At 32.7% G+C, this 19,022-nt stretch overlaps 1 protein-coding gene across 5 annotated transcripts in view; it reads left to right on the forward strand.

The window, feature by feature from the left end:
- The window catches only part of LOC148625137 (uncharacterized), a 31,045-nt gene extending 13,845 nt beyond the window's left edge, over nucleotides 1–17,200 (forward strand). For 4 of the 5 annotated variants that reach the window (XM_088568447.1, XM_088568450.1, XM_088568449.1 and 1 more), the window contains 5 exons: nucleotides 6,982–8,083; nucleotides 9,491–9,565; nucleotides 11,710–11,775; nucleotides 12,166–12,278; nucleotides 15,351–17,200. In XM_088568447.1, the coding sequence (XP_088424573.1) occupies nucleotides 6,994–8,083; nucleotides 9,491–9,565; nucleotides 11,710–11,775; nucleotides 12,166–12,278; nucleotides 15,351–15,548 (1,542 nt within the window). In that variant the 5' untranslated portion in view covers nucleotides 6,982–6,993 and the 3' untranslated portion in view covers nucleotides 15,549–17,200. The remainder of the gene's footprint in view (nucleotides 1–6,981; nucleotides 8,084–9,490; nucleotides 9,566–11,709; nucleotides 11,776–12,165; nucleotides 12,279–15,350) is intronic. The other variant, XM_088568451.1, reaches the window with a different exon arrangement.
- Nucleotides 17,201–19,022: the final 1,822 nt, after the last annotated feature.

Consider the following 19,022-nt stretch of genomic DNA (forward strand, 5'->3'; position numbering starts at 1 on the left):
ATTCTGAAGGTGTTTTGATGTAGCAAATCCCTAGAATGTATGAAAAATTTCATTAGTAACTATTGTAACTCAAATATTTTCTGATTACAAACATAAACCTTTGAGAATATATGATAAAATGTTTATATGGACATTTAAAAGCTCGCTCATACCTCATTTCCAAAACAAATCTTACAAATAAATATATGCAACTTATGCTATTAGCATTTATCTCTATATACTGTATACACAATATCACATTATCTTTAGTTGAATTATATAAAGTAAGAAAAATATTTGATCAACAAGATATGAAAATAAATACAGGTAGATAAAATAAGCGAAAAGGAAGTGAATCAATACCATTAGAATCTAAATGTTGAAAAATAGCAATAACGTAACTCTTATTATTATTTTTTTCGACAACAATCCAAGACGGCCAGACAAGAAGTCACGGCCATCGCACTACACATCACATATGATATATGATGCATGATGTCTCGATAGATGGTCTTCTTTTTAAACAAGAACCTCTTGGACACTATCATATTTGTACTAAACACTACTCTATACCTCTCACTTTACTGTGTTCTCTTTACAAAACAAGTCCAATGTCTAACTTTACTTGATCATTATACAAACTTTTGGCCATCGTTACGGATACTGGTTATCACAGACTATTTAAACCACTTTGTGTAAATCCTTTGCTAAATTAAAACATTGAATCATACTCAAAATGGAGTTGTAACTTAAAAATTCTTATGGATTCTGTGGAGAAATATCTAAGAAAATCGATCAAACACGAACAAGACTTTGATTCACTGTCAGTGTGGATAAAATATGAGAAGGCTTTAATTTTAAAACGTATGATAGTTCTAAGTAGGTCAATGAGCGTCAATGCTATATCAGTTTTCAAATATCCCGATGTAGCCAACTTATTATCAACTATACATGACAAATATATTTTCGTATCAACAGACAAAGCTCTACTAAAGACGATGATTGTGATCTACCTTCCATGTACTGGATTCCAAAACTCCACTAGAATCCAACTACGCTTCTTAGCTTGATCTGCGAAATGTACTACCAAGCCTTTTTCGAAACTATTAACCTCTATATTCACAGCTGTCAAAGATGGTCTTACAACGACATTTGTTACTCCCGTAGTGATATCAATTGAATGTGAATCCTGAAATATTCGCAATATCTTCTGGAAACTACGTGCTAGATTATTATCAGAATATAATAGCATTGAGACCTGTGTTTTTGCAACCTTTTATACTACTATTCCCTATACTTAGTTGAAATCCCTACTAAAACATTATACATCGTTCCAAATAAGAATTTAGATCTAAATACAAATAAGAAATACTTGATAGAGGTTCTTCAAATGTTTTGAAAAAAGGACTCCAAATCATCTTTCAAATATACCGAAGAAGATGTTGTCAAAATATTGGAATTTTTACAGTGTGTTGGGCGCGCTTTTCAACAGGCGGTCGGCAATGCAACAGGAAGAAATTGTGCTTTGCTACCCACTGACTTATTCCTTCAGTCTTATGAGGCTGACTTTATAGCTGACCTGATCCATAAAAGGAACATCGTTTAGCCAGATCTTTTATTCTCAGTTCCGCTCTATATATGACGTATTGTCCTTAAACAATGAAAGTTTAGGGGATTTTATAAATTGCATCTACCCCAAAGTACTTGCGATAAAGGACACTACAGACACTATGAAGTCAGTGTTATATCTTCTCCTACACTTAGAGTTCGATGAAAAATGAACTCATGACCAAACAATACGACAAACGGGATGACGTTCCATTCCGTATTTTCCTTTCATCTATTGTAACATTCCTTTATCAGTTGTGTATTGAGTTTTCATAGCAATCATACGTTATTCCAGAACTTGCCGTAACAACAAGGATCTTTTGTACCGCGCTAGACAATTAGGCTTCTGGAACAGGGTTATGTTGCTACAAGATTGAAGTCATCACAAGTTTTATGGTCGTTATCATGAACTCATGGATCGTTTTTGTGTATCCATTTGTCCATGATTTGTTTATTTTGTTGTTGTTTTTCCTTCCTATTTGTCTACACCCGACGTGACATTTTTAAGCAACTGGGCGGGTGTTTTTAGAAACGTAGAGGACGCTTACCCTAGGGGTGCAGCTGGTCCATGCTCCTAGTTGTTTGTGGAGTCCAGGAAGCTCATTTTTCTGTTTCTCCGTACGTGTTATTTTGATGTTTTCATGTTCTTTGTTGCGTCTTATTTCCATTTCTGGTCTTTGTCCTCGGAATATATTCTTTTAATTTCCACTCAAAGCTTGGTTCCTTGTGTTCGTTGATATTTGTCATTTTAGCTTTGACTGCAGTAAATTTTTATTGGAGATTAAGCTTCTATCAAAACCTTTTTATATGTCTGTGTTGAATTTGTTTATTCCTTTTATGGATATTTTAAAACGTCTTTTGTTTTAATTTTTTTTCTTAAAAGCTTGTTGTCCTCTTGTTTGAGAACAATAAAAAAAAAACCGTCAGATCTCGTTACCTCTCAGATAAGTTTAATCTCTTGAATGGTTTTAGGTCAGTATTAGAATTTTGTTTTCTTTTTATTTTGGATACAGACTGTAGTGTAAGGTGCAATCTTGAATAATCACTATATCATATTTCCTATATTTTATTTTGTGGTATTAAAATGTGCATAAGTTCTTTAAAGATGGCTGGTTCAAGTATTGATTAGAAATATTAAGTTGTCGCGGTAAAGAACCTATAAATATTCAAATTAGATTTAAGTCTTTTATCTTTCAGTTCTACGACCGACATCATGAACTTGTCGATTATAACATGGGCTTCCCCGACATAAGACATTTTTTTTCTCGTCATAAATTTCTTCTTTACAATTCATAATGGGCTAAAACAGTATTTGTTTATTTATTTGCGGATTATTATTATAGTCATAAAGCAGGAAGAATCCTTATTCACAAATAACCTATTCTCAGCAGTATAATTTGTGTCACATACATTTTTTAAAATTTGATTTAATTGCGCCAGAATAGCACACTTATTTGCGACAGCCTACTTATGCATGCATTTCAATTAATATATACATAGAATGTGTGTAAGTATGTATAGTAAGTGTTGGTCAGCATAAACTAAATTAATTATAACTGAATATGTAAAATTTATTTAACAAAAAGAAACAAAGGAAAACTAAAAGCTGTCTTGCAGGGGTTTTGGACCATGCCAAAACAAGGAAGTTAGAGCGCACAATACCAGGAGTAGCATGTCAAACGAAGACAACAAAAATATATCTGAGAGCCCATCCATGATCAAATGTTTTGAGTTTTTCCAAATGGACAAAGAGCGGTATTGAAGTTTTTGGTTGTTCAACTGTTTACCGTATTCATTTCCTGTTCACAATTTAAAAAAATTAAAATATCTCAATCGAATACTTAATTTATAGCGTGGAGATGAGTTTGTTTTTGTGCAAAGTGGGTGCCACAAACGTTGCACTGTCGCAAATAAGTTGTTGGTCAAAATTGGCCCGAACGGATATCCCGAAATAAAATAATTACTGACAAGACGGTCGATCGGTCAATGTTTATTGACCCATCATATATCGGTCACCAATCAGCCATCGATCGAACAAATAGTTGCATGAATCGATGCAAAATGTATATCTATTCAGTACTAAAACGAAATAGCAACGCACCTTTCCGAAATTTACAGCAATATTTCATGCACGACAGAATATTAAAGGATACAACTTGTATTCGCAAGAAACATCATATTTCTTTCATTTTTTTTGGTTTATACTCATGAATCAATCGTATTTATTTAAATTTAGACGATTTTGTAAATAAACTTGGGTACTGCTCAACGTTTATCACTCCTCCTAGTTGATTTTTTCCTTTGAAGAAAAACCTTAAGGGTGACGGGCGTAGTACATAATTGGCTAATTGGCTATTAGCTATACAATACTTTCGCTATTTTACTTACATCTTCAGTTATATTTGTATATATTACGTTCACCAACAAACACCATATTACTGTGGTGATGTATATAATAATTTGTTTATACTAGGGGATTCAAGAACTCGTATTAAAGTCCATTGTAAGGAGCCATATTTTTCATATGTTTCCTTTTAATATTTTCGCGTTTAACTTCCGCGTTATTTAAGTAAAGATTTTTAAAAGTCGTTTATGCTTTTATTTGGTTTCAAAAACTTGTACCAGGAACTAAAGACAATTTTAGCATTTGTTGCTTTTCTTAGTGTGACGATGTAGATGTAAAAACAATTGAAAATAGTCAGTGCATTATCCCACGTTTTCTGACTTCTGTAACTTTAGTGAACAAATACTACAACACTGATTTGTTAAATTAAATAATATTACTCTTGAGATATTATGGTTTTCTTCTTTAAACACACATAAATCCATTTCTAACTCCCGCTTGCACAATTGTAATAACGTTTATTTTAAACATGTGTCTGTAGCGAAGCCATAGAGTATATGCTTTAGAGCCTTTTTGTTTTATTTGATTTCGGAAAGAATCATAAATTGGATTGTTGACAGTAATTACTTTGCCGGCAATGCATTTTACGATCGATTTTTCTATTGTTTAAATAGTAATATGTTATATTAGTCTGCCAACCGATGGTCTCCAAGCAAGAATCAAGACCCCGAATAGACACTAGAATGTCTATACAGATATATCTGTATCTTTATTAAGATCGAAATAGTTTGAAAATTAGCATGAATAATCTGCGTAACGTCAAACTTTCTTTCTAAACATTTGAAAGAGTAATCAAGGGAACCAAGGTTATAGCGGTAATCAAAAGAATGCAACCTAGGGACAAAGACCAGACATGGAAAACAGATAGACACAACAAAGAACACAGAGTAACTAAAATCATACACACAAAGCAACAGAGGCAAATGAGCAACTCGGACTCCCCTAAAAACTAGGAACATGAACCATGTGCACCGGTAGGGTAAGCGTACTCTGCTTTTCTAGAAAAGTTTGTATGACTTTAGTTACTTTATGTTCTTTGATGTGTGTGTCTCTTTTCAATGTCTGGTCTTTGTTACTGGATTGCATTCTTTTGATTACCGCTATAACCTTGGTTCCCTTGATTACTCTTTCATTGCTCAATCCTGAAATGTCGCCAATGGCCTCGTATTCAATATTGTTAAAAAGAGTTATATAACTGCTCTGGGTATAATAAAAATATTAAAGATAATTTAAAAATCAAAACATGAATTTTCAATTTTCAATTTTACAAACAAGAAAAAAATATCAAAACCTCACCTTTTTATCTACGGGCAAACATGTTACTATTATATTATTTTTATAAGCTTTAGAATTGCCCGGGAGAATGCACATTGAACAACTCCCAACGAGCTTTGAGAGCCTATATAAAAAACAATCCTCGAAAAACTCTTTATTTTATAAAAAATTGTGGATAACGTCAAAAAAAACGAAATTGTCAATATTAAAAAAGAAAAAAGAAAAACTTTTCATAATCTGATAAATTCATAATCTATACATTGGAATAGCTTGTTCGTCCACATAGCTCAAATTATAACTAAGAATATAAAAATGTCTAAAGATATAGAATAATAAAGGTCACATATATATACGGATGAAAAGAAGTACGAAACAGTCTTCAAGTAAAAAGCAGCAAATACTAATTCCATCACAACCTTCGAAACTAATTTGTTTTGTTCAGCATGTATGTTATCCTTCGACTCAGTCTTATTATAACATACGCTCTTTATTGTAATAATTCAACAAGTTTATAACTTCGTTCCTATTTGTCTTCATCTTCGTACATCTGTAACAAAAAATGCTCCACAAGGGTCATTATATATATATATCAATTATCATGAATTACAGGTTATTTACATATAAACACATATAGCAGGGGATTTCAGATTGTCTTTTGTATAATTGCACATATATCATACTTATTTTTCTTTTACTATTCCAGGGCAATATAGTTATTATAAAGCCTTCAATACAATACTTTTTTTAATAAAAAAACGACATTATTTTCAAGGAGAATCATACCTAGTGTATCCATATATTATAGTTGTATATATTGCATTAGTATGAAAGGGTCAAATCAATGCACTACGGTTCATATCAGGGTGAAATATGAACAAAGTTCATTAATATAAAACAAAATATATGTATAAAAAGGCCCCGATACGAAAAATAAATAACAAAAAATTAATGAAGATCATTAAGCGAACTCTTGACTTACAATAAACAAATGGAAAGCACAGTCCGGTTACCCGTACACGACTTCTACATAAAACTGATGGATTTTTAGCTTACCAGAAAACATATTTCAAAGCATTAGCAACGAAAAGCCAACCAAACACATACTTTGAAGGAACTTGATTTAAATGCCGTATTTGAATTGATCATGTGTTATACCCTCACATTGCAGTACACCTTGATAAATTTAGATGCGATTCATTATTGTTCCTTCCATTCCACACTTCCGCCAACACACGCTATTATCACCATCGACAAACAACGTCAGCTTTTGTGATAAATGACGAGTTCCCGAGATTTGACAAAGATCAATATAAAATTGAAAATGATAATTTTCACTAAAATCATCACTGATTCAGATTTACTTTGTTTAATACCATACCTACTTGGATTTTCATAGATTTTAGAATTGTTCTATATTAGTCGAAAAGGTAAATTAAGGTTAATAAACCATCAATACAATATAATAAGTAATAGTTTTTCTGAGAGATTTATAGTTCGTAACTGAATTTGTAAAGTAATTTAAACCTATACTTGATGTCGCCGAAGAGCTTATCATAAAACATTGTAAATTAACGCGTTAATTTCTCTAATAAATAAACAATTCAGGATACTAGTAGTAAAAGTGTTCCAACAATCATCTACTTTTATTTATATTTAAAATGGGTTAATACATGTATATACATCTACGTTCATATTTGAATTTATCTTTCTTTCAGATAGCATCCAATATGAGGAATTTATTAGCTATAACAGTACTTTTGACGTTCTCGCAATTCAGACCCAATAGCTCATTTTCTGTGCAGAAACGACGAACACAATCACCTTCTGATCTACGAAACGCATTAGAGGTTCTCCGAAGGAAACGAAGAAGAATAGATGACGATAGTTTACAAAATCTATATAGGGATATAAGTGACCAATATTTGCCTTACGATGAATATCTGCCATACCGTTACGGCGGTGATAGGGATGACGAAGATATAAATGATCAGTATGTATTTGCAAACATGCTTGATTCTTATCCAAGACAAGACAGTGTAGTCAAAAACCGAGATGAAAATTTAGTTCAATCCAGTGACAAGGAAACGCCAACGTTAAATGAAATTAAAGAAATCTTTAATGAAATCGACAAAAGCGAAAAGAAGAAAAATACAAATGCGAAGTCAGATCAGAGTGTTGATAAAATTTCCCCAGAGCAAATGGATCAGCTTTTATCTGAAGCTGTAAAAGTGCCATCATCAGAGGAAAAATCGGCGGAGAATGACAAAGGCAAAGATAATGCACCTGAACCAGTGTCAACCGACGAACTAAAAGATGTATTTAAAGAAACTGAGGTCAAAGATGAAATTAGCCCTGATAATAAAGAAAAGCTCGTAGAAATTGGCAAAGAAATTGTCGCAACAAACGAAAATAATTCACTCAAAAAGAAAAAAAGGATGACCAAAAGAGACAGTTCAGATAAGAGCAATGAAGAGACGTTGCTAAATTTGGTACAGGAAGTTCAAGAGCTTCGAGGGAAAGTTGCACAGTTGCAATTGATTGAGTACCTCGAAGACAAAGAAAATGATTACCTAGCTTCCGCTTTAAAATCTGCAACCCTGGCCCAAATACGAAAAGGTGAACCATATTTAGAGGAAGAGTATTCAGAAATACAGAAGGCGTTAGAAATAGAGGAGACTCTTCAGAGTTTAAAAGATTCAGGATTGGTAAAAGAAAATAGACAAGATCAAACAGAGCCTGTTCCAGAGGAAAAACGTAGTCAAACTCCATATGCAGATAACTCAGGACTTTGGTACGATCAGCCAGTTCAAGAACAAGGTATATTTTTACAACACAAAAATCTGTTACTTTAGGAATAAGGTTTGTTGTTACGGTGCAATGCATGTGGTAATAACACAAAATTCGTTAAGTTGTGAATAAACATGTAACATAAGTACAACTATAAACCTATATCCGACGAGTTTCAGCTATATACCTGCCATATTTAGGGACTTTTCAGGGGAAAATTAAATTTCAATCATCATAGACTCTTTTCATTTAGACCTTCTTATATATTTTGTTAGAAATTACTCCTTGAACACGAATAAAGAAAACTGTAATACTAATTTGAATGGTATTATTGTATTTTGCAACCACTTGGTTGATGAAACTGCTGATGAACCAAAGGTCCCCGATGGTATTTTCCAGCCCAGTATCATGACTTGTTTGAGCCGATATATACCTTATATTATTTCCAAAAAGTGGAGTATTACGAAATTTAAAAGCCCTTAAACACCTTGCTCCATTCCTTGTATTGCTCGTCGTGAACGGTGGCTTCCTAGTTGCAATATTTGTGGTTTTGGGTACTGCAAGTCTTTTTTATTTTTTTATTTAGATCTTCCTTTATATTTTGTTTTAATACTGCTGAAGATAGGATACTCCTTGGAACACATGTACAGCATGCGGAATTTGCAATATTTTATTGTAGATTTTAAGCAAATGATACATTGAGAAACATCATCACTTACATAGAACCAATAGTTAGTTCAGTCGTTTAAGTTTAGTTCTCGTTTGGTACATTGATATAAACAATCTTGCACGTGTTTAAAACATAATCGAAACGATGACAATGGTGAGGGGATTTAAGTTGATAATTCTACTACTACAGATACATATGTGACTGCTTTCATTGACAGTTTTTGTTGGCGCATGTATTTTTATCTATCACGGTTTAAAAAAAAAACTTCTTCATGTACATGGTGTTTTGTGCTGGGACTGAATCAAACGTAGTAAATATGAACAAAAACTAATATGACTTCCTTCAAAGGTCTTTAGATCACAGCCTAGGTAGAACGGTGATTGTCATAGACATTTGTCGGACTTATTTCTGGTGTCATAGACGAATTTCAATTAGGCCTGGGTTCCATAAAAAAAGACTCAAGTTGAAAATTTTCTTAAGTCCTGTTTTTTTTTCCCCAAGTCATCAATTTCAAGTGATCTGACTTGTCAACATTAGAGTTGAGGACATATTTGAGGAAAATCTTAATTTGTGATATTTTATGAAATCGGACTAAGATTATCCACGTCTGAGTAGAATTTGCTCCCAAATGATCGCCATTTAATGCAACACATATGCTCCTTCCTTTCATTCACTTGACGAAACTAGTCATATTTATTCGGAAAATTAGTTGACAAACAAAACTACTGTTTCCACTTTTCCTAAACATGCACATGTTTTTCTTCTAGTAGACGATGCCCAGCAAAGATTGGAAGATTTTGTAAAACAGTACCGTGAAACATATGATGTTGATAATTTAGAAGGTAAGTACCAAATCTTGTCCCACAACTTGTTTCTATAGAGTTGACTTGTTGCAAAATGGCTTTTCTGGACTCACTGTCAGATCATTGTGGCTCGCTAGTTTGATATTATTCATTCAGGCATTTTGATTTCAAGTATGAGACTTGCTATAAAGTGAATTTAATAAATTCTTGTCAACATAACACACAAATCATATGGCATAGAACCGTACTGATAAGCTCGGATATGCTCGTGCGCAATTAGACTAAACATTTTTTTTCTATACCTGATATATATAACAAGGGAATTTATATTGACATTGAAACATGCACTTACATCATGACGTAAATCATATGATATTGATCTACATTGTTATGGATAGTATGCCCACATTTCGTTTGAATCTTTTCATCATCATTATCTCTATTCAGTATTTAACTACCTAGGACCATTATATAAGTGTCAATATCACAAGGCTGTACTATTTTCATCTTCATGACAAAATTCGATTAGTTGAATTTAATGGAAAGATCAACTTTTAACTTGCTTCCTAATTTTAACTGCATCAAACTTATCCCTATACTATAATTCCAGAGGTAGTTGACTTTTGCTGAAAATAAGTTTATCCTTGATTTCAATCGAATAAAACTAGTTTGTAAGCCTTCTACAATTTATGCCACATGAGAGGATCTTTGTTGGTTTCTTTTTTACTAAATAGAAAAACTGAAAATGAAGAGTCTGATTATATCGCAAATAGGAAAACGATTTCAATGTAATGAGGTGTTTAATATCTTCAAATGGTACTTATCCGAAGGTTAATCAAATAATAAAATTCCAAAACCATTTTCATGATTACACAAGACGTTTGCAAACGATTGTTAGAGCCCATTACCAACTCGTCCTTCTTTCAACAATAATGATAGAAATCAACCGATATATTGTAAGATAGCCGCACTGATTGCTTAGCAATATCCAACAATGTTAACATTATTTCATATTAATCGATGACACCTGTGAAATTTAATTGAGTAGCAATGTATTATTTGTTTGTTGATACGTGTAAAATATTTGTAATAATCTAAAAGGAAAAAAAAAATGGATGGATTACAACTTCTCTTTGTGAAAGGGTTCTGATGTTTTGTCATTGATTATCTATCCTACCATTCGTTATATAATTGGTGCATCCTCTGTAAGTGATTTTCGGTGTTGTACGACATTAACTTCCTGTTTCGTAGGACTCTCAATTTGTTCACTATGGATAGAAAAAAACGTTTCTTTACAAAACAATTGGCTCTTAATGGATGAATGGATTTCAAATTTAGTCGGTGATTTCATATAGACGGAGAATCTGCTGTATGTGGTTTTAGATAGTGTCTGATATGAATGTGCTCTAAGAGTAATGGTATACGTGTGCAACTTCATATTTTCTCTTTACCGGGCATTACCTGCAGCACGGTGCGTATTTTTCGAAGAACAGGAACAAATTTCTATCTTTCATTAGTCTCCCCATTACACCACAGAATCCGCTATAGCCTTTTTTCTTTCGTATTACTCCATTACTAACTAATATTTTATACTTCTGAAATTCCTTAACAGTCGAAGTAATAATTTACTTAAAATAATAATAATTTTGAAATCAATAAATTCGATTTTCCAATTCAAACTTCTAACTCCTGATACGAAAATCTAATCCATCCCCCAATACCATAGAATGGGATGTGTATCCAATAGAAGTACTTAACCCCGCGGTTTTGGTTTGTCTCTATGTGTATTTTATTCTTGGTCTTTCTTGTTGTTTGTTCTTGTAATTTTATCAACCTCCGAACAGCGTCTGACGTTTGAAATTCATTCTAGACGCCGCAACCACCCGTCTCAAAAATTTCAAGGATTGTCAAATTTTATTTGAATAATGTCCGAAAATTTTCGAAAGGCCTGTGTGCATCGGTTAGAAAGAGAGGAAACGAACGACTACCGCTGCATGGAGCTTGGTAGTTTTATATGTTTTATATGTTCCGTATTGATTACCCTTAATCAAAATTCCTCATTGTCATTGGTACTTGTGTAATTTCGATTTACCTTTTCATTAAAACATGTTTTTTTTTTTTATTAAATATCGGATTTATGTATCTAAGATATTTCAATTCTGCAATCAAAATCATATTTCCAGATGAAAACGACGAGGAACCTATCCAGATTGATCCTCCCTATAGTCCAGGCCTACCAGAATCTGAAGGTAAATTGCCTACAGTATCAAAATATATTAATTTAATACATAAAGAATAAGATATTATTTGTTTAGTTTGCCGGAATTCGCGATTTACTTTATGAATAGGGTTATTAAATGTTCTCAATCTTTATTTTTGGCGTTTTTTGAAGTTATATAAAAAAAAATAGCCAAAAATTGGCAAGCTTTTATTTCTAAAATTTCTTCAACCTTGCGAAAATTAACCGCTATACACTTTTATATGATGTGATATGAGTGAATTAGTTAAAGTAGAAAAAAAACATATGATCACATTATATGATTTAAAACTAAAGAATTATCATCATCAAAATCTGTATTAATATATCTTAATAAATTTTCATTGAAAAATAATTACCAAGAAATGTTATATTCTATCAGATGTATGTCCGCAACTTGATGTCCTTAGTACAAATTGTGATGTTGCTTCTCTACTGGAAATCGACGAGGAAGCCAGAGACTTGTGTAATCGTCACGAGATTTGCTATATTTGTGTAAGTACTATTTTATGTCATTAGCTATAACTTCGGAAAGCCTTTCTTTGTAAATATTATTCATTCAAAGCTGCTATAACATCTTATAAATTCATCTTACATATCTCAATTTATGTGGTACATAACTGGTAAATTCATACCGAATACTTCACAGTGTTTCACGTACTATACGTGATAAATACTTGATTGTTGCACAAGTGTTGAAAATAGTGACAAATTTAAAAAAAAAAATAAAAAATAAAACCAAAATGACAACGAAGCCATTTTGCAAATTAGCAGAGAAATACAGTCGAATTTCTAATATCTCAAATGTATCCTTGGCAACAGAGTGCTGGAGAAATTTCAGTTCTCTTAATCTGATATGAAAACAATAAATCATTCCCTTATTCTCGCTTAAAATGTAATAAACTGTGTGCAAAAGTGTTGATGATGCTAACAGATCTGTCGTTTACTTTACTGCGTACAAAAAATAAATTGAAAAAAGATAATAAAAAATATACAAAAATTCCATTTGCCTCTTCATTTTGTTAAAATTTTCTAAAAGTACAGAAAGTTTGTTGAACTCTTAAACCTGATATACTTTGAACCAAGACGTTTTACTCTTAAAACAAACAACAAAAAAAAAGGCTTCCCCTTAGCCTTAAGCGAAACATCACAGGCTACCTACGACTTGATATCAAAAAAATTATTCGAGGCTACACATAAAGAGATTTGCAAATTTGTTTACGTCAATGGTTTGGCCGGAAGGTATCACACACACACACACACACACACACACACACACACACACACACATATATTCGCTACACTGCTTCATCGGATCAAATTGATACAGGGAAGATATGTAAACGTATAGAAAGGTCTGAAAAATTCCCAACGATGTTAGAACTGTCAAATTTGCGATGCAAATTTTTGGTCGTTCCCTCCGCGGGACTCGAACTCGTACCGCTGAGACATCTATAAAATGAATACGAAATTTTACCATTTTAAACAACAAGCTGGTCGGTAATGAAATTCTGTCTTGTTTACGAACACGTTTCTGTATGCCATCACAAAGTATATTGGAATACAAATACACTTCCGTTTAATTAGCAATGTACGGCGTCAACAAGATATAAATTCCCTTAATCCCCGGATTACATGACACACTCTCATTAACATTAAAACTTGTTTTTCAGAATCCTTGATTACCATTTTAATCTCGTCTTGTTAACTATGTTCAGTTTGTAATATGAAATATTCAGATGATTTTGTCGACAGACAATCAGATGCCATTATATAGAAGAACGTTTAGCTGTAAGGCTAAAAGTCAAGCTTTAAGAATATATATTAAATTTTACTTCCAAATGTCAACAGTTCCAACTAATATTGCTTCATATATTGGTATTACACATTGTTTCGAGAAAGTGTAATTTTAACGATTGATTAATTGTTTCACGATTATGAAGAAAAATGAACAATGAATTTGATCTTTGCCAAAATGAAACATTTCAATGATCCGTACTAATAACTGTGATCAATCTAGCCAACACCTGGACGTCATTCAGAAATTCGAATACACCAAGAAAGTCACAACCAAATGAGACTGCGATATACTTCTAATGTTTTGTAAACCATTTTCCATAAATGTAGAAGATGTGTGAAAATACAAAAGAGGAAGGTGTCAATACGTGTAAAATCAAATGAAATACACAGAAAAACTATAAACCTTTTTTATATGTGAAAGTAAAACACATATTCAAGGTTATTGCAGTAGATCAACTGGAATCGTAGTGATCAATTAACTCTAATGTTGGTAATCTTAATGAAATTGCAATTTCTTCATTTGATCTGAGTTAGCTTTCACTAACTACGAGCGCTCTTTATATCGAGTGGATATCTCATTCTATCTATATGGTCTATGTTAAAATATTTCATGGATTGAATTGGATACAATATTGAGTGAATTTAAAGGTTGTTTTTTTTTGTTTCAGTTTTTCTCTTAAATAACAAAGGTGTAGTAAGGCATAATATAACTAGTTAAATACCACCGTAAAATTCACGCGCCTCTCCATAGCAAAAAAATGTTGGTCATCAATGTGTTTTGTGCCGTTATAAAAATTTTATAATTGGTTATGAAGACTTTTTACAGCTCTGTTACCAAAGGGGGCATTTTCTTTCAAAGATAACTTAAAGGTGTGTTTTTATCAATTGATGAAGACCTTTTGTTGATCTCTGAAAGTACTTTCTATTTTGGATTCAGGTTCTACGCTGACTGGCGTTTATGTTCCCATTGTAGTTTTTTGTGAAGATCCCTGAATTCTTTGAATGAACATAGCCAACATACAGTTAACAAAATACTGTTTAAGCTTTTACCGCTTATGAAAAAAATATGCACTTTCATTGAATTTAGTTTTTGATTTGTATAAACTAGCCCCGATAGCATGTTGCGATTTGGTTGGTGTACGAACTCCTGACAATGGATTACTTGCACAAACATACAAACTTCTTCATATATTGATAACGTTTTTCAATTTTTCTTGGATACAGGAGAATATGGTCATACCAAAAACTTTAAAATTGGTAATTCTCTTGTCTCCTTTAGCTCATGATATTTCAGATACAAAAGAATGACCGCTTTAATGGGAATCAGAATAGCTTGTCTGAATGTGTTGTGTAGCCTGTTGCATCTGTGTGATTATATTAAAAATTAAAAAAAGACAAGTCCTGATATGCAAGAAATATCTATCATTAGACGTTAAACCTCAATCAGTCAAATTATCAATCTATCAATCCGCTATTTTACTAACAATGTGAAAAGTTAATTATGATTTCTTTGCATCAATCTTAGCAAAAAGCTTCTACTTAATACCTATGCTGTCATTGAAGAAAATTGGGTGGTTTTTCTTGTATAGTTAGTACCGTACCTAAAATATTTTTGTTGCATGTGTTCGTTTGATTTTCGATTAAGTTTGATGTCTTTTGAAAATCTAAATTGCGGTAAAAAATTTACTTTAACACTATGGGACTGTCGTCGTCAATATAGAAAATGGAAATGATATGTATTGATTAATACTTGAAATTTATTTTCAGGGAGCCACAGTAGGATTATCTCAGCAAGACTGTGATGGAGGTTTCAGATCCGAAACGGTGGAAAGATGCAACGGAGGGAAATGCATCCAGTCAGGAGCCGAATTCTTATGGTTCATTAAACAGGATCATAAATACACAAATTCGTATCTCGAACAGTGTGATGCCCAATGCGTCAAAGGATACATCGTTGGTGGATAAATGCGGTTGCATATTCGGTAGCAAATTGTTGGCATTTGTGATAAACGTCATGTGCGAGTTGAATGTCGAAGCATATTTGAAATTGAATTTTGAAGACAAAAATTCATGCTTGTTTTGACTTTTTGAAAATAGCTATACATTTAAATGTTATTATCACAAGCAAAATGTTTAATGAATTGCATAATCTTTCAAACTAGTCATTTCTGTCGTCAAAGCAAGCTATAATTGTGTAATACATGTAATTTAAATCTGTAGAATACTTAAGACACACGCACTAGACAATAATTGGGATGGTTTTGAAATTGACCGGTGGAAAATGTATTAAAATCTTCACTTTTACCTATTTCTAAACTACCTTAGATCCAATAACTATCTTTTTAAGGATGGACTAGTGAGAAAGTTCACTGTTACCTTTTAAAAATGGCTTTGTAGTATCAAAACAATTATAGGTTTTGAAATTAAAATTGCGATTTATTAAGCCTTTCTATATAACGTTTTGATTTGTGTCATCCATTTGAAATGATTTAGTTACAAAATCTATTGCAGACACAAATTCTGGCTTGTTTTCAATTAGCCGGTACGAATCGACTTATTCTACTTCTGGTTCGTCTGGTTTCTCGTCTGAAACCAACAACCGGATACGAATCGATAATGGAACATGAATATGTGGTTCGACTGGATCAAATCGCATAAAAGTAATCACTCTGGGTCTCTTTGTTGTCTCTCATACTGAAATTTCGGAACTCAAAAAGCTTCACTTCTCTTGTTGGTGATTCTAGACTGGTTCCCGATCGCAATATTCAGAGTTTGTATATGTGTAACTACAAATTTTACTCTTGAAGATAATCTTGCCTCGTGAGAGTGTATTGCTAGTTGCCAATACCTGGAACGTTGTCCTGGGAACCAGGATAGGATAATTCAAAATCAATAATCAATTTGCTCATATAATGTAATAAAGGTATATTTCTTTTTGGGCGAAATGATACAATATGGCATTTTTGTCATGGAAACTATACAGTACTAATCATTTAAATACAATAATGAATAAACGGTTAGTCAAAATGAAGTAATCAAAGGGATATAAAACTAACTGTAGAATACCGAGACGGTGTTGTGATAGTGAATATGTTTAAATTTATAAAGAAAATAAATGTTAAACTGTTTAATGTAGTGATTTAAGACCGAATTGAAAAAGAAAGAAAGAAACAAAAAACTTACACGTTATCAATTAATTTTATATGATGTTCTTTCATGGTTATTTTATTTTGTTTTCTGAAGAAATTTTAGTCGCTACTGCTGTGTTAAACTTTTTTTTGGAAACATTCTGTCGGGTTGAATAATTTCTGAATTCTACATTTCTGTAAAACAGTCCATTGAAAGATTGATTGTGAATCACATTTATTTACGTTAAATGATAATGAAAAATGTAATTGTACTTAAGAACTACAGGTCAAAATGAATACATGAACACATTCTGTTCGAAAACGGTTGCTTTAAATAATAACATGATTATGTGTTCCAATTTATTGTGCATAATCTTCAAAGCTCAAACTAGAGATAATTTTTTTTCAGAATAAGAAGATAGCTGTAGTCTAGTTGATTTCACAGCTTTGTTAAATGATCTGAATAAAATGTGGTTTGACAGTACAAAATAGTTCTTTCGTTTAATATTCTTCTGTTTAATGCTAATTATTTCCTCAATGCTATTGCGTGAAGAAATTTGTCTTTATTACAAACAAATACCCAACCTCCGAACAACGCCTGACGTTCGAAATTCACTGTAGATGCTGCCGCCAGTTCTCTCGGAAATGCCAAAATATCGCAAAGTCGGGGAAAAGTTAATGAAATTGCAAGACATTAAAACGACAGGCCTGCCTCTTTTTCACTCTTGAATAATCTGATGTACAATTTAAATGAATTTTAATGTTAATCAATTTTATTGTATAAGCATTTCGTATATTCTTAGGAAAGAGGAATGCTTATTTGTGAATAGGGACACTAAAAATGTTTAAGAAGATTTGCTTACATGTTTTGTTTGTTGGGGTTTAACGTCCGAGCAGCAATATTTCAGCTATATTCAGACGATGAACATGAAATTGATGATAAAATGAACATGAAATGATGATGAAATGAAAAAGGGATGGGACACAAGGACAATGGGGTCGATAAATTTTGATTGCCACTGGAAATAGGGAGATATGGGTAGGGTCGGGCAATTTAGCCTCCTGTGGCGGAGCCCTATGGTTCCTACTCCGGGAGAATACCACAGTAGGGTTCTTGAACGTGCGAGGAACGTGGCATCTTTCCCAACACGGTGCACCACTATGGTTTGCGGTCAGGTTTTCCGTATTATAGCCTGACAACCCCAGCATGTAACACGCCAGGGGTACCCCATTCCACCACCTTTGGCACACATGCCAGTTGCTCTGTGGGCAAAGCGCCCTAGCCCCCGGCTAGGGTTCTGAGCACTATTTAGTCGCCTTTTACGACAAGCTTATCGCTGATGCAGGCCTATTCTTTTAACACCCGGACCTGCACGGGGATGAGATTTGCATACATATATGCATAGATAATTTATTGTAAAGGAGAATAAAGTTTCATAAAATGTCATATAATTGCATCTTCCATACGACAGTGTTTGTAGTTATTTTGATGAACCTTCATGATCCATGGTAATGATAATCATGTTAAAGAACAAATAGAAATATAAAAATTAAAACTTAATTCCAGAGACAAAATACAACATGAAATATCAAATGGAAACACACCAGACAGGTAGCACGTTACACACAGTGCAAAGACACGTAACAACACACACACACGGAGGCAAGCATTACGCGTCTCACCAAAATTCTTCTAAGAGATATGTTATTGCTCCTTGAAGCCATGCCTAATATAAAATGGCCAAACATCTATATATGGCAAATGTGGTTGATTGTCTAAATGTATATAGACCAATCAATGTGAGATTATAAAGGAAAACAGAATAAAAACATGAGTAGTACAAGGGACAAGTGAAAATATAGAAACAACCAAAGACTCCAAACTGCAGACATGAAATTATTAAACAAAACTAATTGTTTTATTGCGAACATGACAAGTCCATTAAGGTACAACAGATAATGGTGGTGTCATACATATACATCTAATGAGTCAAGCGGTACCTTTGATCTTAAATTACAAAACTATTTCCTGTTATACGTTTAGCACAGCACAAAAATCCTAACTAATACTTAACAAATAAGTATTAGTTAATGAATTATCAAATGGAAAGTATTTTGTTACACAAAGAAGAAAAATTATAACTAATTTGTTTTGCATCGATAGAAATTTTATACATATAGAGGGAATCTTTTATTGACCGTTTTTATTGTCCCATTGACAATTACAGTAAGTGTTAACTTATTCCACTGCCAACCTTGGGTAAGCAAATATAAAAAATGCGAAAATCTTAACAAAAATGTTTACCAAAAG

Source organism: Perna viridis, chromosome 2 (genome assembly GCF_037379345.1).
Source record: "Perna viridis isolate PV_CMFRI_1.1 ecotype Kerala chromosome 2, ASM3737934v1, whole genome shotgun sequence".
NCBI classification, from domain to species: domain Eukaryota; kingdom Metazoa; phylum Mollusca; class Bivalvia; order Mytilida; family Mytilidae; genus Perna; species Perna viridis.